Below are 19,108 nucleotides of genomic sequence, written 5' to 3'. Positions count from 1 at the left end.
TGGAAGATGAAGGGTGGCCCAGGGGAGAGAAGATTGGAGGAGGCACCACCGAAGGCACAAGCAGGGCTGGCGAGGAGGAAGGGCGACTCGTGACGCACGGTGGGAGCACAAGCGCCGCCGCGGGGACTTGGCGACCAGGTGGATGTAAGTAAGGGTTAAGGAGATTTCCAGGTTGGGGGCCAGGTGAAAGGTGTTTCCTTAGTCGGGATGGAAGATAAAGGAGGAGCAAGTTCTGGCGGGCTTGTTGAAATGGAAGGTCTCTGAATGCCGCTGGAGGGGTGAGGGCGCCTGGCTGGAAGCTGAGGTCCAGAGCTGAGGTGGGACGGTACACGGGGCGTCTACATCCGGGGCTCACAGGTGTCCCTCGGGGATGGGGTGACCACATGGCCCAGTCCTGGTTTGCACTCTGTCCTAGAGTCTGGTTTATGCCTCTCGTTCCAGTTAGTTAGCACCTCTTTCACTCTCAAAAGTGTCCTCGTTCGGGTGACAAATTATATGGCCGTCCTACTCAAGAGAGGGCCTGCGGGGAGGGAAAGAAAAGTGACTAAGCCAGGCTCCTTTCCCTCACTTCCTTCTTTTGGCCTCCTCATCCTCCCACCTTCATCCCCTCTTTAGACACTCGTATTTCCCCCTTTCTCTACCTCCTCCTTCCCTTCTGCCCTGTCTCTCTTTCCCACTTCCCCAGGAAAGAACTCACCCCCACCCCCACAGACCACCCCAAGTCACAACTCTGGTGGCTGAAGGAAGAGCGAGCCGGGGGACCCCCTGCCCAGGCTGCGCAGTGGACAGCGGGCCTGGGGTGAGGCGGCCTGGGCGGGACAGGGAGCGGGGCCAGCGGGGTTGTGGGGTTAGCCCTGGCTGGAGGCCTGCTTCCTAGTCCTAGTCCGGCTTTCCTGTTTTGTTGTCTCGGAGCGAAGCATCCTGCCCTTGGAGTCTCCCGTTCTGACCTCCGCAAAATATGGAGATTGAACAAGTGACCGGACGTGAATCTTCGCAAGGAGAAGTTGTGTTCATCTTATTTGATGCCAATTTTTATGGTGGTCGGGTCACACGATGTGGGAGGTTAGTCACCCTGAAGAGATGGTTTGTGTTGAATGTGTGTGGGGGTGGGGTGGGGTGGGGGGGGGCTCCCTGGGTGCAGAGGCTGAGAACTAGGGTCCATGGGGCCCTTTAAGGACCAACCTAGGGCCCACGGCCCCTCGGGAGCCCTGCACCAGCCCCTGGTCACCTGCAGAAGGCGGGCAGACACATTGAGGGCCAAGGGGGTCCTCTGGTAGGGTGGCCCTGCTGAAGTCACCGCAGCTTCTGAGAAGGGGCTTCCCACGAGGAACTCCGGAGCTGGAACCACGAGGGGTTGGGAGGAGGAGGTGAGGACAGCAGAAAAGGAAGCAGGACTTCAGGGCCTGAGAGCGGGGACGAGGGGTTCGGTAACTGCCTGAGAGAGAGGACTCCACCAACGGTCACCCACCCGGAGCTGTCTCCTGGGCAGAGCAGGAGCAGCTTACACCGCATGTGTGTGTTCTGGAGCTCTCTGGCCCCCGGGACTTGGGAAAAGCGGTAAGAAGGCAGGGGGAACCTGGCAAGTGCTCTTTAGTTGGGGTTCAGGGGGGTGAGTACCGGGAAGGCAGTAGGTTTTGAAGCCAAACCAGAATTCAAGGCCGAGCTGCCACTTGACCTCTCTGAGCCTCAGTTTGCTCATCAGCAAAATGGGGTTCGTGAGGCGGCCTCGCAGGCTGTTTGAAGCCGGCGGTGATAAATGCCCTGGAGACCACGACCGCAGCTGCCGAAGATCAGGAGCTTCAGGGGCCGGGGCAGGGCCGGGGCAGGGCCGGGGCAGGGCCGGCGGCGACTCCAGGAGGCCACCGCACGAGGGGCTGAGGAGAGGCGCCGCTGCCGGCGGGGAAAAGGGGTCCAGATCCACCCGCCGGGGTGCAGGAGGCTGACCCCCGCCGCGCCCCCGCCCCGGAGGTGCCGCCGCGCGTCTTCCTTTTCCCTCCAGGCGCGCGCCCGGGGTTCTCCGAGCCGGGCTGTCACCTGGACGCCCGGGCAGAGGGGCGGGCGCGCGGGGTCGGGCGGGGAGGCGGGACTTGGCGGCGGGCGCGGGCCGGGGGGTGGGGCGAGGGCCGGGGGGCGGGGGCCGGCGCCCCGCGGGGAGGCCGGCCACGTGACGCCTGCAGCCCCGGCCGGGCCACCAGGCGGGGAGCGCCGCGGCGGCCCCAGGAGGTGGCGGCGGGGCGCGGGAGCCCGGGCCGCGCGGTACTGGCCGTCGGGGCCCCGGGACGGTGGCCCCGGGGGCGCCAATGCCATGGAGAAGCTGGCGGCCGGGCTGGCCGGCCTGCGCTGGAGCATGGGCGCCTTCCCGCTTGACCTCATCGTCAGCCGCTGCCGCCTGCCCACGCTCGCCTGCCTCGGGCCAGGTACTGGGGTGCGGGAAGGGGGGCTGGGGGTCCGCGGGGAAATCGGGGGCTCTCTGGGCAGGTGCTAAGGGGGCCGTGACGATGTGGCCCCTGCCCTCCCGCTCCCGGCTTCGGCCTCGCGCGGCTCCCGGCACGCCTTCCCTGGAGACCCAGGGCCCACGAGCCGAGGGTCCGCCGCCTCCTGGGCCCTGCTCACGGGCACCGGACAGAGATCTGGGACAGGGACTGAGACCAGGCCGGGACAGAGTTTTCCCGGCCAGCTAGAAGCCGGAGCGCGGCGGAGGCCCCGCGGCCGCCCCGTCGGTGCATCCCTTTCCCTGCAGCCCTCAGACCCCCCGCCTGGGCCGCGCCCCCCTCCGTCCCTTTGTCTCCCGCTTCTCACCTCGATCCTCCCGCATCCCCTGGGCCTCGGACTGCGTCTTCCTACCGCCGCCACCACCCCCCAGCCCCGATCGGCCCCTGTTGGCACCCTTCTTGCGCTCTCCTTTCGCATCCCGGGGAGCAGTCTGCGGCCCCCGGCGGGCAGGTCACCTCGGGGAGAGGCCCGAATGATCGGGCCCTCCCGCCGGCCGTGCCCCCAAGTCCCGGCCCTCCCTCATGTTTTGCCCCACTTCCCAGGGGCCCAGGCTGCTCTGCCGATGGGACTGTGCGTGGGGGCCCGAGAGGGGACGCCTGGAGGCCGCACGGAGCGAGGGGACCGTTTGGAGGAAGGGGGGGGGGCGACTGCTTGGCTGGAGGAGGGGCGGGAGCCGGGGCTGGCAGCCAGGCCGGGGGTTTTGTGTGCGAGAAGAATAGGGGTTTGGCCCGCGTTGGCACACTCGCTTCCCTGAATGCTAATGGGGCCCGCGGCCACAGGCTCCTCTCCCCTCCATGGGGCCCGCAGCCCCTCCTCCGACCCGCGGCGGGGTGGAATGGGCACCGTGAGCGGCAGCGTGTCCCTCGACCGACCGGGCTGCGTGTCAGTTTCCGAGCCCGGGGCCGTCGGGCAGGAGAGCTCAGCAGCCCAACCTCTTGCTCTCCAGATCGTTAGCGAGTGATCCCGAGGCTGTCCGCGTCAGCATCAAGGCTGTCCCCTTCTGCGTGTGAATGGGATAAGCTGGCCCTAGGTTCTGCCTGGCCACTTCCCACACGTCCTCTTTGGCATCTCCCTTTCCTGGGGGTCCTTTCTGAGCTCCCCAGTCCCAGCAGGCCTCCTCTGGGCTCCCGTGGCGCCTCAGCACCCCTGACTTGAATCTGTACACGCGTTTTTATAGTTTATTGCCTTCACACTGGGCTCCAGGCTCCTTGAAGGAGGATATCCCGCTTAACAAAGATTCTGGACTTACCGGAGGGATGAGTGAATGGACAACTGGTGTGATGGCCCAGCTGTCTGCCTGTCTGTGACCTGTCTGTGGTGGCTATGGCTGTGGTCACTGTGAGTGCGAATACGTGAACAAAAATGTGTCTTTAGTCTTAAAGGCCCTACAGCCTATGCATTTGGGAGAGGCCCCTGTAGTTGCAGCCATGGGACTGAGTTGTGTCAGTGGGGTGACAAGCTCCTGTCACTAGGCCCAGGGGCTGTGCTGGCTCAACTGTTGGGGGCCATGAACCATAGCCTTTGGTGTGTGCCTTTTGTGGTTGTGAAGGGTTGCAGAGTAGGAGGGCTTCCTCTGCCCCAGGACATGAGGGGTTGAGGAGGAAAGCTCTGACCCCCTCCAATGCAGTGGGAGCCCGCCCCACTCAAAGGGCCTGAGCACATCCTCCCCACACCCTTCATGGAGCCCTCAGTCATCAGGATAATCAGGATAAACCACTTCCCATTTGCTTGGGTGGCAGCAATTTAGTAAGTTGTGTCTGAGAGGGCTGGGAAGGAGGCGTCCCCCCACCTTCCCCCTGCCCACCAGCTGCATCCAGGAGACCAGGCCCCCTGGAAGCTGGGCCAGCCCCTCCTGCTCTCCTGGAAACCGTTGCTGGGGTTGGAGCCTTCTGGGCCCAGGCCCCTCCCAACACCTCTGCCCTAGTGCAGCTTCCCCCAGAACTAGGTTCCCCCTTCAAGCTCCCCCCCACCTCATCACTGTGTTTCGAAGACGGGGGGGGGGGGGGGGGAGGGGCTGACAAAGGGAGAGCCAAGAAACAGCTTCTCTGAGAGGGGCTAGGGGTTATCGGAGACTTTGTCCCCTCTCCTTTGAGGTCCCCTGCATGTAGGAGACCCTTGTGGCAGTGGGTGAAGAGGGGCCGCCCAGGAGAGAGCCAGGAATCTCTGGGGGCCCCTCAAGCAGGGATCCACAACGGATAGCCCGTCTCAGCCCTGTCTGTGCCCCCGACAAGGCCCTCCTCGCCTGGCTTAGGCACTGACTTGGGGGCTGAGAATTCTGCTGGTGGTCCTGAGGCCCAGCTCTAGTGTCTGCTCAGGGAAGACCTCACCTAGTTTGCTCCTCCCGTCTGGGAGTACCCAGACACCCTCCACTCAGCACCTCCAACGTGGCCTGTTTTCTGCGTTCACCTCTCTTCCCACCTCCCCATGGGCCCAAGTGCTCTGGGAGGGCGGGGCTGGCTCATCTGCCAGAACCCCGGCTCGCAGCACAGGGCCTGGGACAGCAGGCCGTCCAGGCGAGTGGTGAATGAAGGACTGTGGCCGGGGTGGTTGCTGGGGCCCCGTCAGGAGCCAGAGCCCTGGGAGACCAGGCGTGACTCACAGCCCTGAGGCCACAGCTGGCAGCGCGCCTGTCCCCTGAGCGGTGTTGACCTGGACAGGGATCGTGGGCAGCCGTCCCCAGTCGGGGTCTTGGTGAAGACGTTAGCCTCCCTCGTCCCTCCTAATGTTCACTTTACCTTTCCTTCCTCTTCCCAGGGGAGTATGCTGAGGGTGTCAGTGAGAGAGACATCCTGCTCATTCACTCCTGCCGCCAGTGGACAACGGTGACAGCCCATACCCTGGAGGAGGGCCACTACGTCATCGGACCCAAGATTGACATCCCCCTGCAGTACCCAGGTGTGCCCAGCCAGGGACAGATGACACAGAGCCACTGGGGGATGCAGGCAGGAGGGTAGGGGGTAGGCCTTGGGGGAAACTGTTAGTGACCACCCTTTGCCTGGAGCCACAGGGATGAACGAGGACATGGCTGGCCGGGTGGCGGTTAGGGCCCTGTGGTTTTCATACCGTTTCGGGGGGAGTCCTGGGTTTCTGGTTGCAAAATTTTGATTCACATTTTGTTTCGTTTAGCTTTGTAAACGTTTATTTTTGAGAGAGGGTGAGCGCGAGTGGGGGAAGGGCAGAAAGAGAGGGAGACGCAGAATCCGAAGGAGGCTCCAGGCTCTGAGCTGTCAGCACAGAGCCCGACGTGGGGCTCGAACTCCCAGACTGCGAGATCATGACCTGAGCCAGAGTCAGACACTCAATGGACTGAGCCCCCCAGGTGCCCCATTCACATTTTATTTTAAACTGATGATCTAAAAATTAACCCCACTCTCACACTGCTGCAAATCAAACCTTAACCCTAACTAGAGACCTTGGGTGTGTACTGTGAGCTGCCTCATTAAGGCTTTTTTTTGTCCAGACCCTCGAAGAGAATGTCTCGTGCGGGGATCTTCTCAGTGGTTGGTGTGCAACCAAAATTCTTCAGAAACAAAGGGATGCTCAGGCTGATTTTAGAACTGCACTCGTCCACTCTAATCCTGATTTTTCCCAATTTTTGTGTTAAACTCCTTGTTTTCACTGACTGGCTTTATCAGCGAATGTGAAAATTTTACACTTAGATGATGCTAATGAACTCGTACTTTTATCTGTTATATGTATGATGTTGATATCTTACATACGATTTTGTTTGAAGAGAGGATTCTGCTGCTGGAAAGCACAGCCCTTGTATTTTACACGTGACAGAACAGAGGCTCTAAGAGGGAGGTGATTTGCCCAGGGTCACACAGCTAGGAAGCAGCGGAGCAAGGGCTAGAACCCAGGTGACCGGACTCCTGGGCTGATGCTTGCTTGCACCACACCAGCCACGCAGGGCTGTTGTCACCTGGGTGGGAAGGGTGGGAATCAGGTGGCCCCCTCCAGAGATGCCCCTATGTGCCCCAAAGATCCCACAGCTCCTTCGTGTTAAGCACACGCCGCCCTCCAGATGCTGAGCTGAGTGTTTCGTCATAACATGCTCACGGCAGCCGTGTGAGAAAGTCTTATTAGCTCCCTCTAACTCACAAAGTGAGGCTCCGAGAGCTCTGGTAGCTTGCCCAGTTCTGTGTTTGTGACTGCTAGTAGAAGTTGGGAACTGCCCTAGTAGAAGTTGGGAACTCCTGAGCTGGAGCTGGGAAGGCTCCCATTCCTTTCCTCCCAGGTATTGGGGTCCCCAGCCCTTCTTGGGTCTCCTCTGAGCCAGGGGGACAGGACTAAGGCTTCTGCTCTTTACAAACAACGCTGTGAAGTTGGTACCCCCGTAGCTCCCACACCCCATCTAAAAGATGAGGAAACACTCTGGTGTCTTTCTGACTCGGGGTTAGGCCCTGAGCCTGGAGCCCTTGAAAGGCCTGCTTAGCAGCTAGAAACTTCCCAGCCTGGCTATCTGGTATTGGTCCAGGAAGGGGCCCCAGATCTTCTTGGGATGAAAAAAACAAAAGATTGGAAAAAGCCCTCGCTGACAGAAGTGTGACTTTACTGTCCCATTTCAGTTGTGTTATTAAACATCGGGGAAACCAAGGCACAGAGCCTCCTAGGGAAGAGTGAGTGAGTGCAGGAGGCCTGGGGCCCTTTCCCTTATGCAATCTTCTGGTGCCCCTGTGTGCATGTGGACGGTGTGGTCATGGGGCGACGGCTGGCCTGCAGGGGAGTCGCATCCCTAGCCGCATCTTTCCGGTGGGTGGCTCGGTGGCCCTAGTGGGGGAGGGGAGGGACGGGGTTAGAGCCTGGAAGCGGAGCGCGCAGCCCGACGCTAGTTCCTCCTAATGAATTAATAATGACGTGGGCGGGGGCAGTGGCGAGACCCGGGAGCCTCAGGGAAGGCGGGGGGAGGGGAGTGCAGTGCAGCGCCCGTGGATTCGGGGGACCTGGCTGCCCGGAGAAGGCCCCCACCGCCCCGCACAAGGGGCTAGGTGGCTCAGGTCAGCGTTGGCCGGCATTCTGGGAGCTAAGCCGTGTGCTTCCATTTCACAGATGGGAAAACTGAAGCCCGGAGAGATTAAATAATTCGCCCAGGTCGCGCGGCTGGTTGGTGCCAGAGATGGGATTCAACTAGGTCTGTCCGACCCCAAGCCTGTACATTTACTCGCCATTCTTTAGGGAACGGCGCGGCCGGGGTCGGGTGCTAAGAGGAGGGGGAGACTGCTCTGGCTGGAAGGGACGCCAGGGAGCGCGAATGTGACGTAGGAGGGAAAGGGCAGGGAGCAGGGGCAGGCTGGGGTGGGGCAGGTCCCTAGGGTGCGGGGGCGCTTGGGGTCTCACTACGGGGGAGGCAGGAGAGGAAGCTGCCGGGGGGAGCGAAGGCTTCCAGGGGCTGGCGCATCGCTCCCGGGAGGTCTCCCTTCCTTCCTCCCGCGGTAATGACCGGTGCTGGGCCCGCGCTGCGGCGGAGGGGGTGGTGCTGGCTACCATGGTTACATCGATCCGCCGGCCACATCCTCTCCCGGCTGCAGCCCTGACTTGGCTCCAGCTCTCCCCACAGGGGGCAGCGGGCAGCTCTCCCCGCTTGGCTGCTTGTGGTGGGGGGCTTGTGGGGGGGGGGGGAGGCTGCGGGAGGGAGGGGTGGCACCCGCAGTGGGATGGTAGCCGCTGTGCGGCCCCTGCTGCCCGACCCCCCCCCACCCCAGACCCCCGTTCCTTGCCAGGCGCCTCCCCAGTTTCTCGCCGCTGCCCTGGAGGGCTGTGGCACATTTTCTTACAAGGGTCTCCTCTTTCTCCTGGGCACTTTCCCTTCCCTTTCTCAAGCTTCACTTCTTTCCCGCCTCTAGGTGCTGACGGGCCCTTGGTTTCTTCATTCTCAGCACGTTGGGGCAGGGGCGGTGTCCTCAGTCTGGATTCTGGCTGGGTCTGGGGGCTCCAGGACCCACATACTGTATACAACGCGGTGTTTGTGTTCATGCCAGGAGGACGCTGACATCTTTTTCTGGGAGGAGAGTTCCCAAAGGGTTGAGATCCGCCCTAGCTGAAGGACCCACCTGCGGGTTCAGTCTGTACCTCCACCCGGAGTCCTTAAGCCCTGCCCAGGCGCGCTTGCTCACCCCCCTAGGAGCACCCCCTGGGGGGCCTCACTTGGCCTCCAAAGGACTGGCTCCTGCCCCACATGTTACTTCCAGGTTCCCAGTTTTGACTAGCAGCTCTGCCTGCTCCGCGTCGCGTTGGTTTTTCTGGGTTTTTTTTTTTTGGTAGTGCCAGGTTTTTATTTAAATTCCAGTCAGGTAACATACAGCGCAATATTAGTTTCAGGAGTAGAATGTAGTTGAGCGCCCGGTGCTCAACACAAGTGCCTTCCTTAACACCCATCCCCCATCGAGCGCATCCCCTCCCCTCCACCCCCCAGCCTCCCCCAGTAACCTTCAGTTTGTTCTCTGTAGTTAAGGGTCTGTTTTGCCAGCTCCATTTCTGACCCGGCTGGTGGCCCGCGTCCTTTCCTCCCCCTACCTGCACCTAATCCGCTGCCCCGGTCTGCCTCTTGGTCTGCTTGATTTTGCCATTTCCCCAGTGGCTGTCCCGGCTCTCCTGCAGAATGACCTCTCTGCTTTCTTTATGGAGCTCAACTTGGAGCTTGGCATTTTCTTGCTCAAAACGCTGCGACGGCTTTCATTTCTTTTTTGGGCTGTGAGATGACCGTTTATTGAGATACTTTCCTTTGTAGTTCTTAGCCAGCTGGGTAGTCCACTGCATCACGTCATACAGGCTGTCCTGAAGGGGGCAGCCTTCAGCATTGCAGCCTACAGACTAGGCAGTCCCCAAGATCTCTTTAGTGGTTCTAGAGCATTCTCTAGCTAAAGATGCATGCTGCTTTTGTTGGGCAACGTGACACTTTCGTCAAAGTGAGACTTCCACCGTGCGTGGTGTTTTCTGCTTCTCTCTGTGTCTTGGTGGGTCCTTGAGGGCTTTGATGATCAGAGCGTAGGCGAAAGAAGGTCCCGCTTCAGTGTGGGCCTGTTTGTTCTGAGTGGTCAGTTTCGCCGTCGTCCTCAGACCTTTCTGATCACCACTTGCCTTGGCGATGTCCTCACTAACCTTTTTGGGACGCGTACCCAGGGGGCCAGTCTTGGGGGCTCTGCAGACATGGCAGTGACTACCCCACCAGGGCACCTTCCGTACGTGACTTCGATCTTTTGGGCGTCGGACTTAGGTGGCCTGGCGGAGGTGGCTGGTGTCAGGTGAATCCGGATTCAGGACGATGGGAGAAAGTGGCACCTTGGCTTCCTCTGAGCTGAAAGCCAAAAGCTCATTTCCTACTGAGCAAAGTCTTTCTGCCTTAACCTGGCATTTAGAGCCTTTCATAACCTGGTTACTGCTTCACATGCCGTTGGCACTTTCCTCAAGTCCTGGGCATAGGCACTCACCATTTCGGGCAGGCAATCTGCTCTCGTGACTCCTGTTTTTAAAAAAATTTTTTAAGTTTATTTATTTATTTAGAGAGAGAGAGAGAGAGCAGAGGAGGGGCAGAGAGAGAGGGAGAGAGAATCCCAAGCAGGCTCCACACCATCAGCACGGAGCCCGACGTGGGGCTCGAACTCACGAACCGCAAGATCATGACCTGAGCCTTACCCGACTGAGCCGCCCCGGTGACCCTGTCTTGTCCGTGCTATTTCTTCCATGTGGACTGTCTGTTCTATAAAACTTTTTTTTTTAATGTTTATTTTTTTATTTGGAGAGAGAGAGAGAGAGAGAGCACAAGCAGAAGAGGGGCAAGAGAGAGGGAGAGAGAGAATCCTAAGCAGGCTCCACAGTGTGGAACCTGGTGTGGGGCCCGATCTCACCACTATGAGATCATGACTTGAGCCGAAGTCAAGAGACGGTCGCCTAACTGACTGAGCCACCTAGGCGCCCCTGTAAAACACTTTTCATTCTTAAGATCCCCTCGGACCGTCAGGCGGGTCTTTGGCTCTTCAGTCACGAGTCTGTTGTAGCAGCTGTCCCATCCTGCCATCATTGGGTGCTTTGTGTCGCACCAACTCTATCTGGGTCATCTAGGCTGTACCCTCTGTCTCAGGGCACATAAAGGGTGTATGTGACCGGTGAGGTGAGACAGTTTATACAAGGGGGTCAGCTTCATGGATTATCCTCGTTCTTTTAAAGTCTGTGCCTGCTGGGGGCATCTGCCGGGCCAGCTTAAAACAGCCCCCGACCGCAGGTTAGGAAGGCCTCGTCGGAGGGAGGGAGGGAGGGAGGCGGTTTTGTCGGGCTCAGGTCAGAGGCCTCTGGGATGTTGCACCAGGGGCTGAATGTTGGACCAGGGCAGGGTCTGGGAACAGAGCTGGAGTCTGAGCAGCCCTCCTGGGGTCTCCAAGGCCCGGGGCTGAGCCCCTGGTCTGCCAGGTGCATCGGTAGGGATCGGCAACCCGAGGTACGTGCGTTGGATGCCAGATCCACACAGGACCCCAGATCGTCTGCTCCATTGCCCTCCGACGAGGACCCCGAGAGGGGAAGGTCACAGCAAGTCAGTGGGGCTGGGACGAAGCCAGGAGCCAGCATCTCCAGTGCGACACTGATGGTTGGAGGCCAGTTTTGTCTGCAAGCATTTGGCTGCCAATGTGCATTCGGATTTCTCTGGGCAGGCAGCTGCGGACCTCCTCACCCACCCACAAGCTCTCCATGGGGTTCTGGTTGCTAGGTCTGTGCTCACCTGCCCCCCTTGAGCCAGCTGCCTGGCCCCTTCCACCTCAGGCTGTGCAAACCTGCCTTTCTGCAGTCTCGGTTCCAGAGGGGCTGGCTGACGCGAGGGGAGCAAGAAGGGGGGACCGGCGGGCAGGCCTGCCCTAGCAGCCTGTGTTTGTCCTTCGTAGGGAAGTTCAAGCTCCTGGAGCAGGCCCGGGACGTGCGGGAGCCGGTGAGGTACTTCAGCAGCGTGGAAGAGGTGGCCAGCGTCTTCCCTGACCGCATCTTTGTGATGGAAGCTATCACCTTCAGTGTCAAGGTCAGTCCTTGCCACACCAGGCCTGGTGTCCCCACGCTGGTTGGAGGGTTGTCCTTAGGGTCCAGGAGGCAGAAGGTGTCACAGTGCCCCTTGAGGGCCTTGGGCCATGTCGGAAGAGCCAGGTGTATGACCCACTGGCCTGCAGAACTTCCTGGAATAGGTGGCGAAGTGTGTGCGGAGGGTCCTGCCCTGACTTGGAGATCCTCAGGGCAGCCCGTCCCTTCCGTAGGAAGAGTGGTCGTTGGGGGCACACAGTCCCGGCAGACCCCCACTGGTGTACGGATGGCTCGTTTCTGTTTACAAACCCTTATCCACCAGTTCATTCCTCTTCACAGTAGCCTTGAGTAGATGGAGTATTGTTACTGCCCAGATCGTATAGGCAATGATAATAAAAGTTGCCATCTACTGGATATTTTAAAAGTATGGCACACCAACATGTTGCAGTTCTTCCAAGTAAGAGTTAACACACGAGGCAACTCAGGCCCCAGAAGTAGCTCATTTAAGGTTGCACTGCTGCTACGTGGCCTCTCCGGGAGGGAAGGTGGGTCTCCTGATCCTGCAGTCCGGTGCTCTTGATCTGGTCTCAGCCTGGGAAAGGCTCCCGGGTCGGGGAGCGCGGGGGTGTGCGCGCGCCTCAAAGGAGAGCTTTGCCTGGGCCACCGGCTAAAGCCCCACCCGGTCTCTGGGATCCGCAGGTGGTGTCGGGTGAGTTCAGCGAGGACAGCGAGGTGTACAACTTCACGCTGCATGCGGGCGACGAGCTCACGCTCATGGGCCAGGCGGAGATCCTGTGTGCCAAGACCACCAAGGAGCGCTCGCGCTTCACCACGCTGCTGCGCAAGCTGGGCCGGGCCGGGGCGCTGGCCGGGGTGGGAGGCGGCGGCCCCGGGGGTGCGGGGGCCGCGGGCGGCGGCGGCGGCGGCGGCGCCAGGCCCATCAAGGGCAAGATGCCCTGCCTCATCTGCATGAACCACCGCACCAACGAGAGCCTGAGCCTGCCCTTCCAGTGCCAGGGCCGCTTCAGCACGCGCAGCCCGCTGGAGCTGCAGATGCAGGAGGGCGAGCACACGGTGCGCGCCATCATCGAGCGCGTGCGGCTCCCCGTGAACGTGCTGGTGCCCAGCCGGCCGCCGCGCAACCCCTACGACCTGCACCCGGTGCGGGAGGGCCACTGCTACAAGCTGGTCAGCATCATCTCCAAGACCGTGGTGCTGGGGCTGGCGCTGCGCCGCGAGGGCCCGGCGCCGCTGCACTTCCTGCTGCTCACCGACACCCGGCTTCGCGCTGCCGCAGGGCCTGCTGGCCGGGGACCCGCGCGTGGAGCGCCTGGTGCGCGACAAGCGCCTCCTCTGCCGCGGAGCGCTTCGACCCGACGAGTACTCACAAAGCCGTGCGGGAGGCGCCCGCGAGGAGCTGGCCGACGACGCGGCAGCCCGCGCCGCGCGCGCCTCTGCCTGCCGCGCCCCGCGCGCCCGGCGCCCGCCGCGCCCCCCGGCCCGCCCCGGCGCCGCGCGGCAGGAGTACGTGAGCCCCGACTGGGCCGGCCCGCCAGACCCCGGCGCGCCGCCCGCCGAGATCCCCTACGAGGAGCTGTGGACGCACCAGGCGGCCGAGGGCCTCGCCGAGGGCCGGACGCGGCCGCCCCCCGGGCCCGACCTCATCTCCTTCGGGGCCGCCGGGCCGCCCCGCCTGGAGCCGGAGGCGCCGCCGCCTCCCGTCCCTCCCAAGTCCGAGGCGGTGAGTGGCCGGGGGTGGGAGGCAGGGAGGGGGGCTGGGGGTCTCTGCTCCAGGGAGGTGGCCGGCCAGAAGCAAGTTCTCCTGCGCCCCAGCCTCGTAGCTCCGCCTCCAGCCCCTGGAGCGTGTGACAGAAGGTGTCCCAGGGGTGGGGGAAGGAGAGGACAAGGAGAAGGACGCTGGAGCGTTTGTGGTATACCAGGGCCGGTGTGGATACCAGGGACGTAGATATGTATGGTATGTAGATAAGCAGGGACGGTGGCACTGGGAGTTCTGGAGACAAAGATGCTCGTAGGTCTCTAGCTTGAGAGAGTTTGGGGATGCGCTCAGAAGGCTCCACAGAACAGGAGTCCTTTAAGTTGTCCGGGGGAAAAGAAGGTCCCGTGGTGGAATAAGTTTAGAAAATGTAGTGGATGATTCCTAACCCACCGCCTCCTCACTTAAGAACCACAGAACGCTGGTTCATTAAAGGCTCTGAGAAGTCCTGCACTAAGGAACCCTCTCTGTGCCTACTGCAGAATTTTGCAACCGCACTGGTCCACAGCAGTGGACTGCAGCCGTTAACGTCCCAGGGAGTCCACTTGGAGTATTTGACCTATAAGGAAGGGATCTTGATGACCGATGGCCCTTTCTTCTCCTTGTCACACCATTTTCTTCCTCTCCTTTTCCTTGAGGAGGGACTAGGTTTACTTATCTGTTTTGGATCTCCTCATATATACATATTCTTATATTCACGATGGCTTTCCAAGGCCACAGGAGATGGTGTGTATGTCATGGGCTCTCGTGGAGTGAAACAGGCTGGAGAGACTTAGAGGGCCGGGGTGGGTGAATGGCAGAGGTGAGTAAGGCGGAGATAGCCTCTTGGCAAAGTGGGGCAGTGTCCATCCCAGACACCCTCCTCGCCCAGCTGCTTGGGAAGGGCGAGGCAAGGGGTGTCCGCCGCCTGGGGACAGGACGCGGAGTCACGGCCCTCTGCCTGCAGGTGAAGGAGGAGTGCCGCCTGCTCAACGCCCCACCTGTGCCTCCCCGGGGTGGCAATGGCAGCGGCCGGCCCTCGGGCAGCCCCCCGGTGCCCCCTCGCTTCCCCAAGCTGCAGCCCATCCACTCCCCCAGCTCCAGCCTCTCCTACTACTCCTCTGGCCTCCAGGATGGGTGAGCCCCCCTCCTTCTCTCGGTGCTGGGTCCTCCGGAAGAGGCCTGGGGAGGGGAGCCGGTGCTGAGGAAGAGTCCAGGCCTGGGGGTTCGGAGGGCGTCCGTTCCTGAGCAGTACCTGAGCTTGAGGGCGCTGGGGGCTGGGGGCTGGGGCCACGCCTTGCTTTCCACCTTCAGTTTGTTCCTTTCCTAACTAGTGTTGGTTGGGTGGGGACACGGCCCGGGTTCCCTCCAGACTGGGATCTGCCACGGGATGGAGTGCTCCTTGCCGTATGAAAATTTTACGTGATTCAGCGTAGTCTCATTTTCCCGGGGGCGGGAGAGGCTGGAAGGAAGACTGGGGCAGTCCCGGGCGGGGGGGGGGGGTGCCTCAGGCCTTGGGGGCCGGGGCGCGAGCCGGCGTTGCTGAGATCAGCGTGGCAGTCTCTGCCCTGGCAGAGCGGCCTGTCGCATTTCCGCGCGTATCTGTGTCTCTGCCCGCAGGGCAGCCTCCCGCAGCGGCAGCGGCTCACCGTCACCGGATGCCTACTCCCTTTACTGCTACCCGTGCACCTGGGGAGACTGCAAGGCCGGCGAGGCCTCCGGCCGCCCACCCCCGGGACCCCTGCCCTCCACCACGCAGCCCAGCCAGGCCGCGCGGGCCCTCGCAGAGCCCCCGAGCAGTCGGGCTGCCTCCGTCTTGGGGGCTGACACCCCCGTCAAGGCGTACCACGGCTGCCCGCCTCTGTTCAAGCCCTCTCACCCACAGAAACGCTTTGCTCCTTTCGGAGCTCTCAACCCCTTTTCGGGGCCTGCCTACCCCTCGGGCCCTTCCGTGGCCGCCTCTCCTGGGCCCACGACCACCTCGGGCCCCCTGGCTACCTCCAGCCCTGCCTTTTCTCCAGGCCCAGGCTCACCAGGCCAGGCCTACTCAGCTGCTCCCCCCTCCTGTCCCACCTCCTCCTCCTCTTCTTCCGAGTGGCCGGAACCAGCCCTGGAACCCTTTGAGCTGGGCCAGGGCGGTTCCCCGGAGCCCGAGCTGCTGCGCTGTCAGGAGCCCAGAGCTGTGGGGGCACCTGGGCCCGGACCCGGCCTCTCGCCACTCGGACCCCCCCAAGGCCTTTGAACCAGAAGGTCTGGTGCTGCGGCAGGTCCCCACCCCACTGTCACCGGTGGCCCTGCAGGGGCCTGAGGCGGGCGGAGCTCGGCTCCTTCTCGCCCAAGGGCGCCTGGAGGGGCCTCCTGCCAGTCCCCGGGAGGGGGTCGCAGGCTGGGGAGGCCGGGATGCCTCCTCCTGGCAGCCCCCCGCTGACCTGTCTGCACTCTCCCTGGAAGAAGTCTCTCGAAGTCTGCGTTTCATCGGGCTCTCAGAGGACGTGGTGAGCTTCTTTGCCAGAGAACGCATTGACGGCAGCATCTTCGTGCAGCTCAGCGAGGACATCCTGGCCGATGACTTCCACCTCACCAAGCTGCAGGTCAAGAAGATCATGCAGTTCATCAAAGGCTGGCGGCCCAAGATCTGATGTTCCCGGCTCGTAGCTGCGCAACTGGAAGCTGGCACGGAGGCCCCGGGGCTGCAGGGGGACAGCCTGCGGGACCCAGGAGCCGGTCCCGCCTGCGAGGAGAATCTATGCCAAGACTGAGGCGGCCAGGCAGCCCCTCAGAGTGAATCCAGACACACTTGGAAGTGGGGGACTCTGGGGTCAGACCCCTACACGGGGACATCTGGCCTTTGTGCAGAGTATGTGGGGAGGAGGCTGGAGGCACCGGGGCACACCTGGGCCTGGGGCCACACTGCTGTGATTCCCGTGGAGGAAGGGCATCAAAAGCTGGCCTTCGTGGTGACCTAACATCTTCCCGTGTCCTTGTGCAGAACTTCACAGGCCTCTTGCACTTCTCAAGCTTGTAGGTTGAGGTTAGAGACCAGGGAAGAAGATGGTCCGTAACTTAAGCACAAATTCCCCAAGTGCCCTCTCCCCTCTGCCCTGTGGGCTTTTGGCCTAAGCTGCCCCAGAGCCTGGGTGCCGTTTCTGTATCTCTGGGACGCCCTTCCTTCCCCCTTCTGTGAATCAGGGCCCTGGCCCCGAGCACTGGGGTAGCGAGTACAAGCCTGTGCCACCGTGCCTCGGGGGCTCCAGCTCTCGGGGCCGGTTTGCGGGTGAAGACCCTCGACGAGAACGGCCCTGCTGTTGACGTGCTCTAGTCGGGGAGCCGGGTGGTCCCCTGACGTCTCCGGTGCCCAGGCTTCTGCCTTCCATCTTGCCAGGCTGGGTCCGGTCTGCGAAGTTTCTCACTCCGCCGAGGAGCAGGTAGATTTAGGTCAGCCGCTCCTGGATTCTGGAGGCGAGTGGCCTTCAGTCTCTCCCACTTCCCCTCTGCTCCCACTTCGCTTGATTCTGGCCAGCACACGGTGCCGTCCTCTTGCTCTCTGTAGCTGGCACAGGTGGGGTGGGTGGGGAGAAAGCACGGTGGTTTGGGGAAACCTGCTCGTTCCCCGTTCCTGGAGCCCAGGCCTCCTGCACTTGCTCATGTGCCTCACAGCAGGCCCTCGTCCCCCAGATCTCGGGCACGACGACCTGCTTGGCACCCGGAGGCTGGCCATGGTGTACGAGCACCCATTACTCCCCAGCCCCCGGGCTCTCCGTCTCCTCACCCAGGACCACACTAACTCTCGTGCCGCTGGCCTCAGGCCCCGGGTTACAGGCCTTCTCTTCTGCCTTACCTAGCCTTCCTAGATATTTATTTCCTGTTTTTCTCTTAAGAGTAGTGAAGCCATGCTGGTGCTCAGGCCCTGAGCTGATGCCTCCGCTCCAGGGCAAGGGGAGTCGGGAAGCAGGACACACAAACTGACGCTGAAGCATTTGGTTTCCTTGTCGATCCCTTAGTGAATCCTCCGGGACTAGTGAAATAAATGCTAGAGCACTGGACAGTGCAGGTGGAATGCTGGGTGTCGGCGGCTCTCTTCTTCCGGACCACGGGGACCGACAGGTACAATGTGTAGGCCTCCAGGCAGAAGGCTCTGGAATGGGTGTGCCCGTGGCCCACTCCTGGGTTCTCTTCTGAAAACCCCTCATCAGCCCCTACCCTACAAGAACCCTCTAGCTCCCTCAAAGGTTTCAACATCATTCCTACTTTCCATTGCTGCTGAGTGGAAAACTCCAGCTCGCCAGCCAGGCCCCACCAGGGTTTTCCTGCACTGGCCAAATGCCTGCCTGAGGCTCTCCCAGAGCGCCCTTTAGAGCCCGTTAATGGCTCTGGTGTGAGGACCCGTTCTCTTTTGGTCACCTGAGAACCCCTAGCACCGAGCTGGCTTGATTTTAGAGTCTGGCTTTGTGGCAACCAACCAACCAACGGTGAGTAGTCAGTCAAGCCGGAGCTAAGCTCCCTGCCCACTGGTCCCGGCAGAGCTGGGCCCGGGATGGTGTCTGGAGTCCCGGCAGCTGGAGCAGATGCAGGAGCAATGGGTCACGGTTCAGAGCCCGACACGGTGTGACTTGTTAGGATCCTGTGCACACGCGGTGGGGGTCCTTCTGCCAGGCTGGTCGGGGGCCCCCTAGCCGCTTACACAGACTGGGTAGTGCTTCTGCCGGAAGGTGAGCGTAGGGCCTCTCCGGCCCAGGGGGCACCGCGAGGGCGGAGGGGGGGGCTCTCGCAGCGTGTGGTGCTGGCGGGCCGCTCGGCCTTCGTCCCGCTCGTTGCGCTGATCATCCACGCATCCATCCTTCCGTGCTCTGGGGCAGCCAAGACGTGCAGTATCTATTGGCCAGGAAAATATTCATTCCTGTGCCTCATGCCCATGCTGACATCCTGAATATGCGTCCTGCCACACACACAATAAACCCTGGATGACATTGTGCCATGAGGAAACGCCGTCTGGGGAAAGAAGCCTCTTAAACCCCGGCCTCCAGGCCTCTCGCCCTTCACCTGCTCTGGTCAGTCGGGCCTCTTTCCCACGGCAAGCAGAAGCCTGCCCGAGTCTGTAAACACAGCCGGGTTTCGAAGGGTTTAGTTTGTGAAGTCCCCTAAATCCCCCCGTGTCACGGTCTCTCTCTCTCTCTCTCTCAAGGGGCTGTCTAGAACTCTCCCAACACATGCACACCCCGAGAGCCCGAGGCTTTATTCCGACTCCTTGAAGGACGGGTTTAAACCAGAAGGGCAAAGAGCGAAGAAAAAGGAGCATGCAGACAGGCTGAGAAGAGTTGGGTTTTATTGTTCTCGTGTACTGGGTAGGGTGCAAAACTGCCCTCCCCGCCACTGGCCCGGGGGCGGGGGCAGGATGGTTCCGGAGACTCTGCCATTTTGAGCGTCAAGGCTTATGGGTTCACGAGCACGGTGGGTTCCACCTTCTAACATGAAGTGCAAACTAATTCACAGCCACATTTCACCAGGAGGGAGAGACAGTCCTAGCTGAAGGCACTTGAATCCCAGCACACCCCAATGCCAGAATTTGTTTTCCTTCTGGTTACCCTGATAAATCTAGATGCCACTCTCCTGGAGAGCCAGCACCGCCGGCAGCTGTGTTAGCCGGGGGGCAGGGTGTGAGGGCCTGTCACTGGTAGAACTTCTTGTTGGGGCTGTTAGCGTGGTCGATGAGCAGCTGGCACGGGGTGAATGGTTTTCCGTAGGCAGCCTCGTACTTCCTGAGCCTGTCCACTATCTTCTGGGCGCCATACAGATCCACATAGCGGAAGGGCCCTAAATGGAGAAACAGGACTTCGTTGAAGGCGACAGCAAAACGAGCTCTGGGGT

At 61.3% G+C, this 19,108-nt stretch overlaps 2 protein-coding genes across 2 annotated transcripts in view; one reads left to right on the top strand and one right to left on the bottom strand.

Annotated features, from left to right (window-relative positions):
- The first annotated feature begins 2,305 nt into the window (after nt 1-2,305).
- GAREM2 (GRB2 associated regulator of MAPK1 subtype 2) lies at nt 2,306-17,293 on the top strand. The gene is given in 8 exon segments (XM_030311492.1): nt 2,306-2,417; nt 5,248-5,388; nt 11,364-11,494; nt 12,190-12,764; nt 12,766-13,231; nt 14,211-14,380; nt 14,864-15,467; nt 15,469-17,293. Coding segments are annotated over 8 exon segments (2,613 nt in total). The 3' UTR covers nt 15,883-17,293.
- A 1,256-nt stretch (nt 17,294-18,549) lies between these two features.
- Nucleotides 18,550-19,108, bottom strand: part of HADHA (hydroxyacyl-CoA dehydrogenase trifunctional multienzyme complex subunit alpha) — a 50,315-nt gene continuing 49,756 nt past the window's right edge. Inside the window, 1 exon segment of the mRNA XM_030311489.1 lies at nt 18,550-19,054. Coding sequence (XP_030167349.1) covers nt 18,909-19,054 — 146 coding nt within the window. The 3' untranslated portion in view covers nt 18,550-18,908.

This window comes from Lynx canadensis, chromosome A3, assembly GCF_007474595.2.
Source record: "Lynx canadensis isolate LIC74 chromosome A3, mLynCan4.pri.v2, whole genome shotgun sequence".
NCBI classification, from domain to species: domain Eukaryota; kingdom Metazoa; phylum Chordata; class Mammalia; order Carnivora; family Felidae; genus Lynx; species Lynx canadensis.
Note: the sequence above shows the minus strand (reverse complement) of the source record. Positions and strands in the feature narration are given on the sequence as shown.